At 43.9% G+C, this 19,820-nt stretch overlaps 1 protein-coding gene across 1 annotated transcript in view; it reads right to left on the bottom strand.

Annotated features, from left to right (window-relative positions):
- Positions 1–1,238: 1,238 nt before the first annotated feature.
- The window catches only part of mmp11b (matrix metallopeptidase 11b), a 37,998-nt gene continuing 19,416 nt past the window's right edge, over positions 1,239–19,820 (bottom strand). Inside the window, exons 3-8 of the mRNA XM_041897588.2 lie at positions 12,788–12,931; positions 10,703–10,836; positions 8,872–9,086; positions 8,417–8,621; positions 3,554–3,814; positions 1,239–3,308 (exon numbers count right to left, since the gene is read on the bottom strand). Coding sequence (XP_041753522.2) covers positions 3,181–3,308; positions 3,554–3,814; positions 8,417–8,621; positions 8,872–9,086; positions 10,703–10,836; positions 12,788–12,931 — 1,087 coding nt within the window. The 3' untranslated portion in view covers positions 1,239–3,180. The remainder of the gene's footprint in view (positions 3,309–3,553; positions 3,815–8,416; positions 8,622–8,871; positions 9,087–10,702; positions 10,837–12,787; positions 12,932–19,820) is intronic.

Raw genomic sequence — 19,820 nt, 5'->3', positions numbered from 1 at the left:
GTAAAAAATATATAAATAAAGTTGAATGTTTGAGGTTTCATGATGCATGTATCTAAACCAAAGTAAATCATTTAAAGATTGTTCTATACATCAGTTGGGGTCTCTATAAGCTTGAATATGAGGTCCTAAACCTAGCATGAAAGTGCCTCCTTGTAGCTGTGTGGGGTAATGTAGTCAAAATGTTTGCCTTGGGGTAAATTGAGCCACTGTTTGAGCCAATTGGAGTGTTTTCTTCCCAGTCCTAAAGCAAGGCATTATTACTGGGATATGAGGTAACAACATGGCCTGGCCTATGTTAAAAGTGTTAAAAAGACAAAAAAAACGATTGTGTTGAGTTGTGTTTGGGAAATAAAGATAAACATGGTTTTAAAAAGGTAGTGGTAATATTTAATTCAGTACAGAAATGTGTAGGCGGCTTAACTTACCCTGTCCCGCGTCTCAATTTACCCCATACCCTAGGTAAGTTGTGCCAAGAGACCACTTTTTTGTGGACAAACTATGTTTTCAAACCTGTCATGTTTACATGAATTCAGATTATTTCCAGGGATACACAACATCCTGAAATAAATTATATGTAGATATCTTTGCTAGAAAGAATAGTATATTTCCCTTGACGGAGGGATGCTTAATGTAAAAAATGCTTCAAACGTTCCCCACTCTCCCCTACTTCTATTGGAGACTAACATTATGGGACAGACCCATCGTCCCATAATTGTATCTCTCAAAGTTGTGGGATGATTATTAGCAGAAAGATCCAATCAAAACAGAGCCGTCAACATGTAACAAATTGGTGGTGTTGGGGGCCAGAGGTGACATGGTTGTGGAATGTGGTCCACGGGAGGAGCACGGAACAGCCGGGTTCCATTTCCAACACAGTAGAACCCGGGTTCCATTTCAACACTAGGTGAGGAGGATAGATTGGTTCCAGACCTGCTTTGGCACTTAGAGGATGAAGCCTTTGGGTCCCCAGCTCATAAACAAAAACATGAGCGCGAGTCCGCATTAGTCCGGAACAATCCTTACAATAATGCCTGCACTTCAATAGCATGCAGCTGATGCAATCCACATGTGTTATGTTGCAATGATTAATAACATTACTGATACTGATCCAGCACTGTATATGAGACAAATGTTAGCATTTTGTGGCATGGAATTGATGTTTTTCACAAAACATGGCATGTTACAAACGGTGCCCAACATATGGAAGTGAAACATTTCATTCACAAAACAAAATGTAATTTCATTTAAACCAAGAGGCTTTTTATTGGTACCAAAGAATTTATACAAAATGATTTACATAGTAAATATATATTTCGGTTAAAAAAACAATCCTAGGAAAGATTAATGGTCATGTTGTTATGTGGGATACATGGTTAAAAAAAACAGTGTTTGGGAGACATCATTCTACAGACAATGTTCTGAAACCAAAACTACCAGTGCAAGCTATGTGAAATAGTTATCTTGCAGTCAATGACATCACAATATATCAAAAAGAGTGAGGAAATGGTATCAGTGGCCTGCGCTGATACACTGAAGCATCAATGACTAGCAATTGAGGCTAGCTGCATGACAAATGGTTCCACGCTACAACATGAATAAGGTTTACAGCACCATCTTGGAAGGAACAGTTTGTCAAAGAACTGAAGGACGTTTTACCTGATGAGGTATCACCATGACAACTGTGGATATGCAATGCTTGGCTTTCACCACTGTAAAATCATCACATCATTAAAGGGACGTTATACTCCCAAATCAAACTTTGTCAGATCTTTTCATTGTTGAGTCAGTTTTAGCATCTGTGTGTGAAATCGAAAGCTCAGTGAGGCTAGAGAGAAAATGTGTGTCCCTCTCAAATAGGTTTACATTGCTACACCTGATGGGTTTTGTCTAAACAATGGTAGAAAAGAAAGCAGGACTGCACAGAGAAATACTTGAGACTCATCTGTGGGTAAAATATTTTTGCCAACACATAAACAGTAATAAATAAGTATCAAGGCAAACAACTATTCAGATGGTATAGTTTGTTAAATGTGCTTTTTCCTGAGAAGAGTATCATTGGCTGTGGATGGAAAGGGCGATGAGCACCAATAAGAAACATAGAACTATCACCTCACTCTCTAGTACACCGGTTGTAATTTTTAAAAGGGACATTTCTAAAATGTTCAACTTCATATTCATCATTTCCAGCACCATCCCAACATCAACATACTGTAAGTGAAATTTGTGGTTTTCTATGTTATGTATAAAAAAAAATTGAGGAAAATAAGTGTTTCCAGTGACATCATCAACCAATTAGTGGACAATTAGTAGGCAATGCCTACTCATAATTGGTTAAAATCACATGATACACACCGATGATGTCATGTGAAACACTTTTCTTCCTCTATCTTTTTTAATACAAAACATCTAAACGTGCTATTTTCACATATGTTGATGTTGGGGTGGTGCTGGAGATTATGAATATGACGTAGAATTTTTTTGAAATTTCCCTTTAAAGAGAAAAGTACTCATACAGTATTGAAATAATACTGTAACTACACTGTTCCTACGGATTTGAAAAGACAAGCCTATGTAAAATGTTACTTTTAAATGCCACTGTTCAATAGTATGTACCAGAGGCTAAAGACCGTTACAAAAGTTATTGTTCTGAAAAAATAAAAACATAACATACCACAACTTATTATTTGATGCAGAGGTAAGCATTCGTCTTGAGAAAAAGCTGCCTATTGATTAATTGGGTTATGATAATCGTGAACAAAAGTGTTGAAGTTACTTATCTTGAACAAAAATGTCCATTTACAAATACCAGTTGCGTACATTGTTTTTCAGTTAGCTGGCCGTCCGCTCTTTAACTGATCTCTGAAACAGTGTGCATCGATTTCAAACCAGCTATTATTATATTGTGGATGATGATAAAACTAAATGTACTCAATTCATCCTTTGAATTATGACCTCAATTTCTATTGGTCTTCAGACAGCCACGAACCTCAGACTGGGGTCATAATGAAGGTTTCAACCAATAGCATTAAGTCCTGACCTCCAGTAGACCAAAATCAACAGTAAACCTGTTGATGTTACACAATTATGTAATTGTATCAGTCTAAAGTCCCAGTGGAACAAAATAAAGATGGCCGTGATATTTCATTCACCTCTTGGGGCGATATGGACTCTTCCTGGGCTTTATCGATAAAAGGAAGCGGGGCAGCCAAAGAAGTCCATGCCGATATAGCGGGGGTATCCTTCCAGAACCTTCACCTCCACAGGGTCAAACTTCCAATACTGCCTCCCACTCAGGAAATGAGCAAAGCCTATTAGGAGGTTAGGAGGTCAACAATTAGCTCAGTGCAGTTAAATGGAATTACCATGGGGTTACATGCACGCACGCACACACACACACACACACACACACAAACACACACAAACTGTCAGAAATACACAATACTCAGAGATATCCACATGCTTGCTATCAACCGAACTGGGAACACAACACGACATAATGGATCCTGTCCAAATACATTTAGCCTTTGACTCTTTTTGTATAGCTCTGACTCACCATATCGGTCCTGGAAGGCTGCGTCAATGTCCATGGGGATGCCCCTCCAGTCCTGCATGCTACGCGGGTGTGCCGTGTCCACCCGGTTCTCCAGGGGGCTGAAGCGCCAGTAGGTGCCCGACTTGAAGAGGTAGGTCTTCTGGGCCTTGTCCTCGCCCCACATGAGGGCTGCCTGGATGTCCGACACTTGAAGGCCCAGCCGATGCACTGAGTCTGGCCCCGTGATCCTCCTCTCTGCGTCAAACACCCAGTAACTGTCGCCTGTTGATGATGTCACACGTCTTTTTAGACACAGATCTGGGATTAGCCTAGCCAATCCTAATGTTAACTATTAGGGGGATTAAATAATATCTGATCCTGTATCAGCTGTTCGGGGCGACATCTGTGCTAGGTAGACGGTGGGTCACATAAACCAGATGCTCAGGCTGAAACCTGTACCTGGTGAATGGACCTACTGCAGCTGTTTCCTCTCTCTCCCTACTGCAGCTGTTTCCTCTCTCTCCCTACTGCAGCTGTTTCCTCTCTCTCCCTACTGCAGCTGTTTCCTCTCTCTCCCTACTGCAGCTGTTTCCTCTCCCTACTGCAGCTGTTTCCTCTCTCCCTACTGCAGCTGTTTCCTCTCCCTACTGCAGCTGTTTCCCTCTCCCTACTGCAGCTGTTTCCTCTCCCTACTGCAGCTGTTTCCTCTCCCCTACTGCAGCTGTTTCCTCTCTCTCCCTACTGCAGCTGTTTCCTCTCTCTACTGCAGCTGTTTCTCTCCCTACTGCAGCTGTTTCCTCTCTCTCCCTACTGCAGCTGTTTCCTCTCCCTACTGCAGCTGTTTCCTCTCCCTACTGCAGCTGTTTCCTCTCCCTACTGCAGCTGTTTCCTCTCCCTACTGCAGCTGTTTCCTCTCCCTACTGCAGCTGTTTCCTCTCCCTACTGCAGCTGTTTCCTCTCTCTCCCTACTGCAGCTGTTTCCTCTCCCTACTGCAGCTGTTTCCTCTCTCTACTGCAGCTGTTTCCTCTCTCTCCCTACTGCAGCTGTTTCCTCTCTCTCCCTACTGCAGCTGTTTCCTCTCCCTACTGCAGCTGTTTCCTCTCCCTACTGCAGCTGTTTCCTCTCCCTACTGCAGCTGTTTCCTCTCCCTACTGCAGCTGTTTCCTCTCTCTACTGCAGCTGTTTCCTCTCCCTACTGCAGCTGTTTCCTCTCCCTACTGCAGCTGTTTCCTCTCTCTACTGCAGCTGTTTCCTCTCTCTCCCTACTGCAGCTGTTTCCTCTCCCTACTGCAGCTGTTTCCTCTCCCTACTGCAGCTGTTTCCTCTCCCTACTGCAGCTGTTTCCTCTCCCTACTGCAGCTGTTTCCTCTCTCTACTGCAGCTGTTTCCTCTCCCTACTGCAGCTGTTTCCTCTCCCTACTGCAGCTGTTTCCTCTCTCTACTGCAGCTGTTTCCTCTCCCTACTGCAGCTGTTTCCTCTCTCTCCCTACTGCAGCTGTTTCCTCTCCCTACTGCAGCTGTTTCCTCTCTCTCCCTACTGCAGCTGTTTCCTCTCCCTACTGCAGCTGTTTCCTCTCCCTACTGCAGCTGTTTCCTCTCTCTCCCTACTGCAGCTGTTTCCTCTCCCTACTGCAGCTGTTTCCTCTCCCTACTGCAGCTGTTTCCTCTCCTCTCTCTACTGCAGCTGTTTCCTCTCTCTACTGCAGCTGTTTCCTCTCTCTCTCTACTGCAGCTGTTTCCTCTCCCTACTGCAGCTGTTTCCTCTCTCCCTACTGCAGCTGTTTCCTCTCTCTCCCTACTGCAGCTGTTTCCTCTCCCTACTGCAGCTGTTTCCTCTCTCTACTGCAGCTGTTTCCTCTCTCCTACTGCAGCTGTTTCCTCTCCCTACTGCAGCTGTTTCCTCTCCCTACTGCAGCTGTTTCCTCTCCCTACTGCAGCTGTTTCCTCTCCCTACTGCAGCTGTTTCCTCTCTCTCCCTACTGCAGCTGTTTCCTCTCTCTCCCTACTGCAGCTGTTTCCTCTCCCTACTGCAGCTGTTTCCTCTCTCCCTACTGCAGCTGTTTCCTCTCTACTGCAGCTGTTTCTCTCTCTACTGCAGCTGTTTCCTCTCTCTCCCTACTGCAGCTGTTTCCTCTCTCTACTGCAGCTGTTTCCTCTCCCTACTGCAGCTGTTTTCTCTCCCTACTGCAGCTGTTTCCTCTCTCTCTACTGCAGCTGTTTCCTCTCTCTCCCTACTGCAGCTGTTTCCTCTCTCTCCCTACTGCAGCTGTTTCCTCTCTCTACTGCAGCTGTTTCCTCTCTCTACTGCAGCTGTTTCCTCTCCCTACTGCAGCTGTTTCCTCTCCCTACTGCAGCTGTTTCCTCTCCCTACTGCAGCTGTTTCCTCTCTCTCCCTACTGCAGCTGTTTCCTCTCCCTACTGCAGCTGTTTCCTCTCTCTCCCTACTGCAGCTGTTTCCTCTCTCTACTGCAGCTGTTTCCTCTCCCTACTGCAGCTGTTTCCTCTCTCTCCCTACTGCAGCTGTTTCCTCTCTCTACTGCAGCTGTTTCCTCTCTCTACTGCAGCTGTTTCCCCTCTCCTACTGCAGCTGTTTCTCTCTCTCTACTGCAGCTGTTTCCTCTCTCTCTCTACTGCAGCTGTTCCCTCTCTCTACTGCAGCTGTTCCCTCTCCCTACTGCAGCTGTTTCCTCTCTCTCTCTACTGCAGCTGTTCCCTCTCTCTACTGCAGCTGTTTCCTCTCCCTACTGCAGCTGTTTCCTCTCTCTCCTACTGCAGCTGTTTCCTCTCCCTACTGCAGCTGTTTCCTCTCCCTACTGCAGCTGTTTCCTCTCTCTACTGCAGCTGTTTCTCTCTCCCTACTGCAGCTGTTTCCTCTCCCTACTGCAGCTGTTTCCTCTCCCTACTGCAGCTGTTTCCTCTCTCTACTGCAGCTGTTTCCTCCCTACTGCAGCTGTTTCCTCTCCCTACTGCAGCTGTTTCCTCTCCCTACTGCAGCTGTTTCCTCTCCCTACTGCAGCTGTTTCCTCTCTCTACTGCAGCTGTTTCCTCTCCCTACTGCAGCTGTTTCCTCTCTCTCCCTACTGCAGCTGTTTCCTCTCCCTACTGCAGCTGTTTCCTCTCTCTACTGCAGCTGTTTCCTCTCCCTACTGCAGCTGTTTCCTCTCCCTACTGCAGCTGTTTCCTCTCCCTACTGCAGCTGTTTCCTCTCCCTACTGCAGCTGTTTCCTCTCCCTACTGCAGCTGTTTCCTCTCCCTACTGCAGCTGTTTCCTCTCCTACTGCAGCTGTTTCCTCTCTCCCTACTGCAGCTGTTTCCTCTCCTCTACTGCAGCTGTTTCCTCTCCCTACTGCAGCTGTTTCCTCTCTCTACTGCAGCTGTTTCCTCTCTCTACTGCAGCTGTTTCCTCTCCCTACTGCAGCTGTTTCCTCTCCCTACTGCAGCTGTTTCCTCTCCCTACTGCAGCTGTTTCCTCTCTCTACTGCAGCTGTTTCCTCTCCCTACTGCAGCTGTTTCCTCTCCCTACTGCAGCTGTTTCCTCTCTTCTACTGCAGCTGTTTCCTCTCTCTCTCTACTGCAGCTGTTTCCTCTCTCTCCCTACTGCAGCTGTTTCCTCTCTCTCCCTACTGCAGCTGTTTCCTCTCTCCCTACTGCAGCTGTTTCCTCTCCCTACTGCAGCTGTTTCTTCTCTCTCCCTACTGCAGCTGTTTTCCTCTCCCTACTGCAGCTGTTTTCTCTCCCTACTGCAGCTGTTTCCTCTCCCTACTGCAGCTGTTTCCTCTCCCTACTGCAGCTGTTTCCTCTCTCTACTGCAGCTGTTCCCTCTCTCTACTGCAGCTGTTTCCTCTCTCTACTGCAGCTGTTTCCTCTCCCTACTGCAGCTGTTTCCTCTCCCCTACTGCAGCTGTTTCCTCTCCCTACTGCAGCTGTTTCCTCTCCCTACTGCAGCTGTTTCCTCTCTCTACTACTACTGCTGCTACTGCTGTGTTTATAGGACCTTCTGCTAACTGCTGGGCCTAATTTGCCCACCCAAACACTGGCAGAGCCCTGGTGGGAGGTGGAGAGTTTAGACACCCATAAAACAACACACACCCACAGACAGACACAGACACGTGCCTTTGCACACAGGCACACACAGACAATCGTATATATCTGCACACACACACACTATACACCCGTGCAAGAGTAGACCATGTTTCTCCCACCTGTCATCACTATGATTAAACTAAACCAGAGCAGAGAGTCCTTAAGCTGTGGATTGTTTGTGTGAAGCAACTAATATAACTTTGCATTTACCCCTCTTGCTGTCAAATACTTTCTTTCTAGAAGTTTGACCTAACCTGACTTCACAGGAAGTTGGTGGCACCTTAATTGGGGAGAACGGGCTCGTGGTAATGACTGATGCGGAATCAGTGGAATGGTATCAAATACATCAAACACATGGTTTCCATTTGTTTTGTTCCGGACATTATTGTGAGCCGTTCTCCCCTCAGCAGCCTCCTGTGCCTGCCTTTCAGAAAAATGGCAGTCTCAAATCGAAACCCTTATTGTCCCACTCAGAACTGCTACCAACATGCCAGAGTCTGGTACAGCGCTCTAAGCTCCCGACTCTGGACCACACACACGTCCTGGCGACAGGGGTTTGACTCTCACCTTGGGCCTCTCCTGTCTGTTTTGAACTGTCATATCATAAAAATATCTTCTTTAAAAAAATTGGACACATCGCCCTACGATGAGCTACTTCTGTACTACTTCTGTACTCCTGCCAAATATCAGAGCTCAAAAGCAACTGCTACCAGCAGAACAGTGGAGCCCATATAAATACTTACTAGAATGGGTAAAACCCCAGACTATGGCAGGTATTCTATTTCTATGGTGGAACCCACCTTGGAAGAACCAGCTGTTTCCAGTCTTGTCTTCGTAGGCCGCATCAATGTTGTCGGGGATCCCCCTCCAGTGGCGCGTTGCTAGCGCCGGGTACCCCGCCTGCAGTCGGCCATCACGGATACGCCACACGTAGCGGGACTTGAAGAAGAACATCTCCCCTCTGATCATGGACACGGCGTCAAAGTTAGTCCTGCAGGGGTCTGGCTGTGGCCAAGTCATGGAGAGAGAGACAGAGTGAGCACAGGTTATGTCATGCAAAATCAATATGGCGGAAGCGCAATTCAGCCTTGTAGAGGCCTGGAAACTTTCTTCAATCTCAACAAATTGGGTCACTGAAATGAGCATTGTGTATTAACCTACTAATATTCCAGTTGCTACCTATATGCTTCCAACAATTGATGTGTTCACTGATAAGTTGAACTTCTATTAATTTCTTGTCATGTTCAGTCCTCACCACGGTGGTTTCGATCTCATTGGTCTCGGTGATGACGGGCGGGGCTTTCCGCGGCGGGCCGTACAGGTATTGGATACCCTGCTTGTCATCGTCACTCAGCTCCAGGGGATAAGAGAAGCTGTAGAAGGGGGACATGACGGCTCCGTCGACCAGGGAGTGCTGGAGGCCGAGGACGTGGCCAAACTCATGGGCTGCTACCTGCAGGAGGTCCGTGCCTGCGGGACCACCATGGGACAAGGGTCAGTGACATTGAGACAGAGGGCTTCAACCAAACTTGCCTGAGCAAGATTTAGGCAGTATCTTTAGCAATGTTTGTTCAGTATCTTCACTTGTAAACTACTACCTAGAGACCAGTGGTGCCGTTTAAGATGAGGGAGGACGATTATTGGCCATATTTCTATTACGGCATATTGGATGACTGTCATTCATATTCCATTCATCCAGCTCAATGTAACATCGATAGGTTTAGGCTACTACATGATACTCTAATTTTCCCTGTACCCATCATGAGGTTGCTACAACCTAGCCTATGAATGAAAGTTTACAGCATAGGTGCACAGGTCGAGAGAATTTTGAGTACTCAAGGTGACAGACATTGACACATTCAAAATCGCCTTGCACAATCTTGCCTGCATCTAGCTGATCTAGGGTGTAATCATTAGTCCAACAGTTGCAAATGTGAGTTTCTATTGGACAAATTCAGGAATGTTTATACCCGTTTCGTTCTCTTCCGTTTATTTTATTTTTTTCCTCGATAGAACCGGTGGAATGAATACATCCCTGATCACACACAAACACAGTTCACGTTCATAGCAGCCACATAAAAACAGCATGATCTCTTTGCTCGTTGTATATATATATAATTCCTTCTCGCTACGTTTTCTCCTCCTCTCACGTTTTCCCTTCCCTTGTGGACTTCAGTGCTCAACACATCAGCTGTCTGTGACCAGGCGAAAAAACATTTCCAAGCCAAACCTTCATATCATGAACGCTAATCGCTACATCATTTTCACGTCATAGTCAACAAAGCTACTAGAACTAACGCGCTAGTAAACCCGCTACAATCATAAATTAATAAAACCAAAAGCTTACCTTGACTTGGAAGAGTTCCTGTGTTGGATAGCCATAGCCAGCTAGCTAACATAGCATCCCTCTCTGTTTGGGCTGGGTGTTTGAATAGCCTAAACTAGCTAGCTGCATTTGCCTAATGCAATAGCCTAAAATAGCTAGCTCACTCTCTCTCTCGCTTCTCCTTAATTTTGGAAGAAATTAATTTGTTCAAAACTGTTCAACTATTATCTTTCTCTCTCTGAGTCAACTACTCACCACATTTTATGCACTGCAGTGCTAGCTAGTTGTAGCTTATGCTTTCAGTACTAGATTTATTCTCTTATCTTTTGATTGGGTGGACAACACGTCAGTTCATGCTGCAAGAGCTCTGATAGGTTGGAGGACGTCCTCCAGAAGTTGTCATAATTCCTGTGTAAGTCTATGGAAGGGGGCGAGCCTCCTAGGTTTTGTATTGAAGTCAATGTACCCAGAGGAGGACAGAAGCTAGCTGTCCTCCGGCTACACCATAGTGCTACCCTACAGACTGCTGCTGAGGCTACTGTAGACCTTTATTGCACAACAGTGTGTTTTAATCAATTATTTGGTGACATGTGAATATATTTTGTATAGTTTTATCTGGAAATTATAACTTTTTTTAATGTTTCACTATTTTTATTTTTATGAAATTCACTGAGGAGGATGGTCCTCCCCTTCCTCCTCTGAGGAGCCTCCACTGCTATAGACCGGTAAATTAAATCTCTTATTTTTGCTATTCACTCACCCATGCTGTTTCCCACTGTCCAACTCTCATCATAGTCAAAGTGGATGTCGCCCGCCCGGTGAGTTCTGGGGAAAAAGGCATGGGCCAGTATGCCTCCAGGACCATCGAAGGGCAGGTTGTCACCATGCCAGTACCTACACAACAAACACAATGGCACAAGGCAGGGTGGTCAGCCATTTTGTTTTAGACTAAGTTCGCCACTTCATAAGTAATAATGTCACTTTAGGACAGGGATCATCAACTAGATTTCAGCCACGGGCCAATTGTCTTCTTGAGCGGATGGTCGGGGGCCCGGAACAAAGTCAGTAAAATCGTTGAAATTGTTGCATTTTGCGTTTATATTTTGTGGTCCTCTGTAGCTCAATTGGTACATGGCACTTGTAACGCCAGGGTAGTGGGTTCGATCCCCGGGACCACCCATATGTAAAAATGTATGCACACATGACTGTAAGTCGCTTTGGATAAAAGCGTCTGCTAAATGGCATATTATTATTATATTATTATATTTGTGTTCAGTATAAAAATATTTAATTTGGCTCAGAAAATTTGGGGGGCCAAATAAAACTACCCGCCGGCCGCCAGTTGAGGATGTATCCATGTATCCATTTCAACATTAATTAAGATGCATTCAAAGGGGAAATTGACATTTGATCCTTTCCTTTCTGCTCAGATATTCAAGTAGGCTCCATGGACCTTCTGTACAGTAAATAATCAAAGTAATGCTGTCATTGCAGACAGTAAAACATCTGGGTCTATAACTAATCTTGGGACTCCATAACCCTCTTGATGTCAAGATCCAAACTAGTACAGTAACTGAACATCATGTCATTACTGAGGCATCTTTTTGATGTAAGGTAAAAGGTCCTAAACTATGCCATTGCTCAGCCCAATTGCACTGCGGGGGCATTGAGTTACGGCTCATACCACAGCGATTAAATCCAGTTAACGTTGCCGGCATGCATAGTGATCGAACTAACAACTGGGTTGCATCCATAGATATAGAACAGGGCTCTCCAACCCTGTTCCTGGAGAACTACCCTCCGGGGGGAATCCGCACTTGAGCATGGCTTATTATAGACATGGGTGAGTGACGGGCAGGGTTGGGGTCAATTCAACTCAGTTTAACTGAGTTGGTGAGTTCAGGGTTTGAATTAGAAAATATAATTCAGGAATAACATTTCTTTGAAAATAAAATGGCCATTCACCAATTAATACATACCTGCTTCACATTTTTGGAGTAAAATGGAAATTGCCCTCAAGGTTGGTGATTGGACCGCGATACCTGAACACTAGTGCTGGGCCAGTGAGAAATGCTGTACTAGCTGTAACACCACGCCCCTATTTCCCTAACAGATAACAAGCCCAGAACACAGCTGTATGAATATCCAACAGCAAAGCTGGTTATCTATACAACCATCAACGCTAATCCCTCAACTTCTCTTTTTAAAAAAGGTCCTTGTGTTTTTGTCTGATAAGATGAGAACTTCACCTCTTTAAGTCAACAAGATGAACCTGATAAGAAGCACTAGACAGACAAAATAGGATGTGCTGGGTGTTAGCATTAGTAATATTTGTAGTAAAGTTTGAGTGCTTCACAGATAAGCGCAGTCATATTGAGTGAGTCAGGAAAGTGATGATACATACATAGTATTGATGATGTGTACCAACACACCGAGTCATATGACCAGTAATGCTGTTATATTGAAAGCATATTTAAAAACGGTAATAGAAATCAATAGGACATTTTTCAGTGCATGACTGGAATTTCAATTGATTTTCTGAAATAAGTGAGCTGAAATAGAGTTGATCCCAAGCTTGCCTCAGGTTCTCAGAGTGTTCTGCACCACAGTAAATGCAGATGAGCTTTGTGATTTACATAAATTCACTGAAAACCCACACTAACACACGGTTATATTTACAGTATTGCACTTTTTATGTAGCCTAATTTTGGCCAGCTAATAGTCTAACCATCGACCAAGCCACATTATGGACTAAACTAAACATTAAAATCTTGTTGCTGCAGGATTATGTTGCTACGACAACACTGGTCAAATTAAGATCCTACACCTGTAGTTTGATGATTACCTGGTAAAGTCGATGATGATGTCAGCTCTCCCACTGCTGACCTCCGTGAACTTCAAGGGCGTGACTTCACTCCACACGTACAGAGCCTCCTGCAAGATTTGACGGACTTTCTCCTTACTCAACTGCCAAGGGAAGCGCATGATCCTGTGAAACACACACACACAAACTTGTGTCAGAGACCACCCGCGTGATCGCCATCTTTATGTTCTACCCATAATCCTCTTGCGGGGGGCAGAGTGAGTGTCACCCTTCTCTGGTTGCTTCATGGGCCACGGGGTGATCTTGGCCTGGGATAATCTTGTTGTTGTGAGAGAGAAGCCTCACTCGAGGCTGTAATCCCTGCCAAAGGTGCAACAAAGTACTGAGTAAAGGGTCTGAATACAGTTTTTTTATAAATGTGCAAACATTTCTAAAAACCTGTTGTTGCTTTGTCATTAAGGGGTATTGATGAGGGAACATTTTTAAAAATAAATTACTTTCCGAATGCACTGTACCAGGCAGTGTCAGAGGAAGGCCCGGAAAATTGTCAAAGACCCCAGCCACCCAAGCCATAGACCCGTTCACTCTGCTACCGCATGGCAAGAGGTACCGAAGTGCCATGTCTAAGACCAAAAGGCTCCAGAACAGCTTCTACCCCCAAGCCATAAAACTGCTGAACAGTTAACCTCTTAAGGATCTGACCCTTTTTTTCAATTTTCGCCTAAAATGACATACCCAAATCTAACTGGACTTGAATCAAGGATATGCATATTCTTGATACCATTTGAAAGTAAACACATTGAAGTTTGTGGAAATGTCAAATTAATGTAGGAGAATATAACACATTAGATCTGGTAAAAGATAATACAAACAAAAATACATGTGTTTTCTATTGTTTTTTAAAAAATCCATCCTCTTTGAAATGCAAGAGAAAGGTCACAATATAATATTGCAGTTTAGGCACAATTTTGGCCACTAGATGACAGCAGTGTGTGTGTGCAACATTTCAGATTGATCCAGTGAAGCATTGCAATACTGGACTATTTTGTATCAAGTCTGCCCAAATGTGCTGAATTGGTCAATTGATACATTTTCAAGTACATAACTATAGAGAACATACAAAAATGATATGGTAATACAAAATATAAGTTTACACACTCCCAGGAATGTCATACATGATGGATCATTAGCTTATACACTAACTTTCACACATCTAGATGGCCGGGCGGGGTGGGTGTGGAGCCAGAGACAGCAAGGGTTCAAACTGTAGAACCCAGTTCCTACATTTGAATATAAAAATTGATTTCATCAAACAAAACTATGCTACATTTTATCTCTGGGACCCTCAGGATGACAAATCAGAGCAAGATTACTGAATGTAAGTACATTATTTACCTTCAGAGGTGAATGAATCAAACCAGTTGCCGTGATAAGTTTTGTTGTTGCGCACTCTCCTCAAACAATAGAATGGTATTTTTTCACTGTAATAGCTACTGTAAATTGGACAGTGTAGTTACAGTGGGGGAAAAAAGTATTTAGTCAGCCACCAATTGTGCAAGTTCTCCCACTTAAAAAGATAAGAGAGGCCTGTAATTTTCCTCATAGGTACACGTCAACTATGACAGACAAAATGAGAAAAACAAATCCAGAAAATCACATTGTAGGGTTTTTAATGAATTTATTTGCAAATTATGGTGGAAAATAAGTATTTGGTCAATAACAAAAGTTTCTCAATACTTTGTTATATACCCTTTGTTGGCAATGACACAGGTCAAACGTTTTCTGTAAGTCTTCACAAGGTTTTCACACACTGTTGCTGGTATTTTGGCCCATTCCTCCATGCAGATCTCCTCTAGAGCAGTGATGTTTTGGGGCTGTCGCTGGGCAACACAGACTTTCAACTCCCTCCAAAGATTTTCTATGGGGTTGAGATCTGGAGACTGGCTAGGCCACTCCAGGACCTTGAAATGCTTCTCTACGAAGCCACTCCTTCGTTGCCCGGGCGGTGTGTTTGGGATCATTGTCATGCTGAAAGACCCAGCCACGTTTCATCTTCAATGCCCTTGCTGATGGAAGGAGGTTTTCACTCAAAATCTCACGATACATGGCCCCATTCATTCTTTCCTTTACACGGATCAGTCGTCCTGGTCCCTTTGCAGAAAAACAGCCCCAAAGCATGATGTTTCCACCCCCATGCTTCACAGTAGGTATGGTGTTCTTTGGATGCAACTCAGCATTCTTTGTCCTCCAAACACGACGAGTAGAGTTTTTACCAAAAGAGTTCTATTTTGGTTTCATCTGACCATATGACATTCTCCCAATCCTCTTCTGGATCATCCAAATGCACTCTAGCAAACTTCAGACGGGCCTGGACATGTACTGGCTTAAGCAGGGGGACACGTCTGGCACTGCAGGATTTGAGTCCCTGGCGGCGTAGTGTGTTACTGATGGTAGGCTTTGTTACTTTGGTCCCAGCTCTCTGCAGGTCATTCACGAGGTCCCCCCGTGTGGTTCTGGGATTTTTGCTCACCGTTCTTGTGATCATTTTGACCCCACGGGGTGAGATCTTGCGTGGAGCCCCAGATCGAGGGAGATTATCAGTGGTCTTGTATGTCTTCCATTTCCTAATAATTGCTCCCACAGTTGATTTCTTCAAACCAAGCTGCTTACCTATTGCAGATTCAGTCTTCCCAGCCTGGTGCAGGTCTACAATTTTGTTTCTGGTGTCCTTTGACAGCTCTTTGGTCTTGGCCATAGTGGAGTTTGGAGTGTGACTGTTTGAGGTTGTGGACAGGTGTCTTTTATACTGATAACAAGTTCAAACAGGTGCCATTAATACAGGTAACGAGTGGAGGACAGAGGAGCCTCTTAAATAAGAAGTTACAGGTCTGTGAGAGCCAGAAATCTTGCTTGTTTGTAGGTGACCAAATACTTATTTTCCACCATAAATAGCAAATAAGTTCATAAAAAATCCTACAATGTGATTTTCTGGAGAAAAAAAATCTCAATTTGTCTGTCATAGTTGACGTGTACCTATGATGAAAATTACAGGCCTCTCTCATCTTTTTAAGTGGGAGAACTTGCACAATTGGTGGCTGACTAAATACTTTTTTTCCCCACTGTAGATGAACAAGAATTTAATATAAGACATGTCTATGTCCTGTAAAATTTGCTGTTACTTACAACAGTCATGCTAATCACATTAGCGCACGTTAGCTCAACCGTCCCGCATATGGCCACCGATCCCGTAGAGGTTAATCAAATGGCTACCTGGACTATTTGCATTGACCTATTTTTGCACTGACTCTCATGCATGGACTCTATGCACACTCACTGGACTCTACCCACACACTCACACATACTTAAACTGACACTCCAACACACATACACTCACACACATACACATGCATATTGACGCTACACACACACACACACAAACACACATTTACACTTCACATACAGTGCCTTGCAAAAGCATTCATCCCCCTTGGCGTTTTTCCTATTTTGTTGCATTACAACATGTAATTTAAATGGATTTTTATTTGGATTTCATGTAATGGACATAGACAAAATAGTCCATATTGGTAAAGTGAAATTTAAAAAATAACTTGTTTCAAAACATTCTAAAAAATATATAACGGAAAAGTGGTGCGTGCATATGTATTCACCCCCTTTGCTATGAAGCTCCTAAATAAGATCTGGCACAACCAATTACCTTCAGAAGTCACATAATTAGTTAAATAAAGTCCACATGTGTGCAATCTAAGTGTCACATGATCTCAGTATATATACACCTGTTCTGAAAGGCCCCAGAGTCTGCAACACCACTAAGCAAGGGGCACCAAGTGGCACCATGAAGACCAAGCAGCTCTCCAAACAGGTCAGGGACAAAGTTGTGGAGAAGTACAGATCAGGGTTGGGTTATAAAAAAAAATCAAAAACTTATAATTCACTGTATCACAATTCCAGTGGGTCAGAAGTTTACATACACTAAGTTGACTGTGCCTTTAAACAGCTTGGAAAATTCCAGAAAATGATGTCATGGCTTTAGAAGCTTCTGATAGGCTAACTGACATCATTTGAGTCAATTGGAGGTGTATCTGTGGATGTATTTCAAGGCCTACCTTCAAACTCTGTGCCTCTTTGCTTGACATCATGGGAAAATCAAAAGAAATCAGCCAAGACATTGTAGACCTCCACAAGTCTGGTTCATCCTTGGGAGCAATTTCCAAATGCATGAAGGTTCATCTGTACAAACAATAGTATGCAAGTATAAACACATCGGACCATGCAGCCATCATACCGCTATGGAAGGAGACGCGTTCTGTCTCCTAAAGATGAACGTACTTAGGTGCGAAAAGTGCAGAACAACAGCAAAGGACCTTGTGAAGATGCTGGAGGAAACAGGTACAAAAGTATCTACATCCACAGTAAAACAAGTCCTATATCGACATAACCTGAAAGGCCGCTCAGCAAGGAAGAAGACACTGCTCCAAAACCCAGACTACGGTTTGCAACTGCACATGGGGACAAAGATCATACTTTTTGGAGAAATGTCCTCTGATCTGATTAAACAAAAATATAACTGTTTGGCCATAATGACCATCGTTATGTTTGGAGGAAAAAGGGGGATGCTTGCAAGCCGAAGAACACCATCCCGACCGTGAAGCACGGGGGTGGCAGCATCATGCTGTGGGGGTGCTTTGCTGCAGGAGGGACTGGTGCACTTCACAAAATAGATGGCATCATGAGGATGGAAAATTATGTGGATATATTGAAGCAACATCTCAAGACATCAGTCAGGAAGTTAAAGCTTGGTCGCAAATGGGTCTTCCAAATGGACAATGAACTCATGCATACTTCCAAAGTTGTGGCAAAATGACTTAAGGACAACAAAGTCAAGGTATTCTGGTGGCCATCACAAAGCCTTTAGAACATTTGTGGGCAGAACTGAAAAAGCGTGTGCGAGCAAGGAGGCCTACAAACCTGACTCAGTTACACCAGCTCTGTCAGGAGGAATGGGCCAAAATTCACCCAACTTATTGTGGGAAGCTTGTGGAAGGCTACCCGAAATGTTTGACCCAAGTTAAACAATTTAAAGGCAATGCTACCAAATACTAATTGAGTGTATGTAAACTTCTGACCCACTGGGAATGTGATGAAAGAAATAAAAGCTGACATAAATCATTCTCTCTACTATTATTCTGACATTTCACATTCTTAAAATAAAGTGGTGATCCTAACTGACCTAAGACAGGGAACTTTTACTAGGATTAAATGACAGGGATTGTGAAAAACTGAGTTTAAATGTATTTGGTTAAGGTGTATGTAAACTATGTAGACTTCAACTGTACACATTTCCTCAACTACAGTGAGGGAAAAAAGTATTTGATCCCCTGCTGATTTTGTACGTTTGCCACTGACAAAGACATTATCAGTCTATAATTTTAATGGTAGGTTTATTAGAACAGTGAGAGACAGAATAACAACAAAAAAAATCCAGAAAAACGCATCTCAAAAATGTTATAAATTGATTTGCATTTTAATGAAGGAAATAAGTATTTGACCCCTCTGCAAAACATGACTTAGTACTTGGTTGCAAAACCCTTGTTGGCAATCACAGAGTTCAGACGTTTCTTGTAGTTGGCCACCAGGTTTGCACACATCTCAGGAGGGATTTTGTCCCACTCCTCTTTGCAGATCTTCTCCAAGTCATTAAGGTTTCGAGCCTGACGTTTGGCAACTCGAACCTTCAGCTCCCTCCACAGATTTTCTATGGGATTAAGGTCTGGAGACTGGCTAGGCCACTCCAGGACCTTAATGTGCTTCTTCTTGAGCCACTCCTTTGTTGCCTTGGCCGTGTCTTTTGGGTCATTGTCATGCTGGAATACCCATCCACGACCCATTTTCAATGCCCTGGCTGAGGGAAGGAGGTTCTCACCCAAGATTTGACGGTACATGGCCCCATCCATCGTCCCTTTGATGCGGTGAAGTTGTCCTGTCCCCTTAGCAGAAAAACACCCCCAAAGCACAATGTTTCCACCTCCATGTTTGATGGTGGGGATGGTGTTCTTGGGGTCATAGGCAGCATTCCTCCTCCTCCAAACACGGCGAGTTGAGTTGATGCCAAAGAGCTCGATTTTGGTCTCATCTGACAACAACACTTTCACCCAGTTCTCCTTTGAATCATTCAGATGTTCATTGGCAAACTTCAGACGGGCATGTATATGTGCTTTCTTGAGCAGGGGGACCTTGCGGGCGCTGCAGGATTTCAGTCCTTCACGGCATAGTGTGTTACCAATTGTTTTCTTGGTGACTATGGTCCCAGCTGCCTTGAGATCATTGACAAGATCCTCCCGTGTAGTTCTGGGCTGATTCCTCACCGTTCTCATGATCATTGCAACTCCACGAGGTGAGATCTTGCATGGAGCCCCAGGCTGAGGGAGATTGACAGTTATTTTGTGTTTCTTCCATTTGCGAATAATCGCACCAACTGTTGTCACCTTCTCACCAAGCTGCTTGGCGATGGTCTTGTAGCCCATTCCAGCCTTGTGTAAGTCTACAATCTTGTCCCTGACATCCTTGGAGAGCTCTTTGGTCTTGTCCATGGTGGAGAGTTTGGAATCTGATTGATTGATTGCTTCTGTGGACAGGTGTCTTTTATACAGGTAACAAACTGAGATTAGGAGCACTCCCTTTAAGAGTGTGCTCCTAATCTCAGCTCGTTACCTGTATAAAAGACACCTGGGAGCCAGAAATCTTTCTGATTGAGAGGGGGTCAAATACTTATTTCCCTCATTAAAATGCAAATCAATTTATAACATTTTTGACATGTGTCTTTCTGGATTTTTTTGTTGTTATTCTGTCTCTCACTGTTCAAATAAACGTACCATTAAAATTATAGACTGATCATTTCTTTGTCGGTGGGCAAACGTACAAAATCAGCAGGGGATCAAATACTTTTTTATCTCACTGTACCTCGAACCCCTGCACATTGACTCAGTACTCCTTTGTATATAGCCTCGTTATTGTTATTTTCTATTTTTATTTGCTA

Source organism: Coregonus clupeaformis, chromosome 15 (assembly GCF_020615455.1).
Source record: "Coregonus clupeaformis isolate EN_2021a chromosome 15, ASM2061545v1, whole genome shotgun sequence".
NCBI lineage: Eukaryota > Metazoa > Chordata > Actinopteri > Salmoniformes > Salmonidae > Coregonus > Coregonus clupeaformis.
The sequence above is the reverse complement of the archived record's forward strand: the minus strand, read 5'-3'. Positions and strand labels throughout refer to the sequence as shown.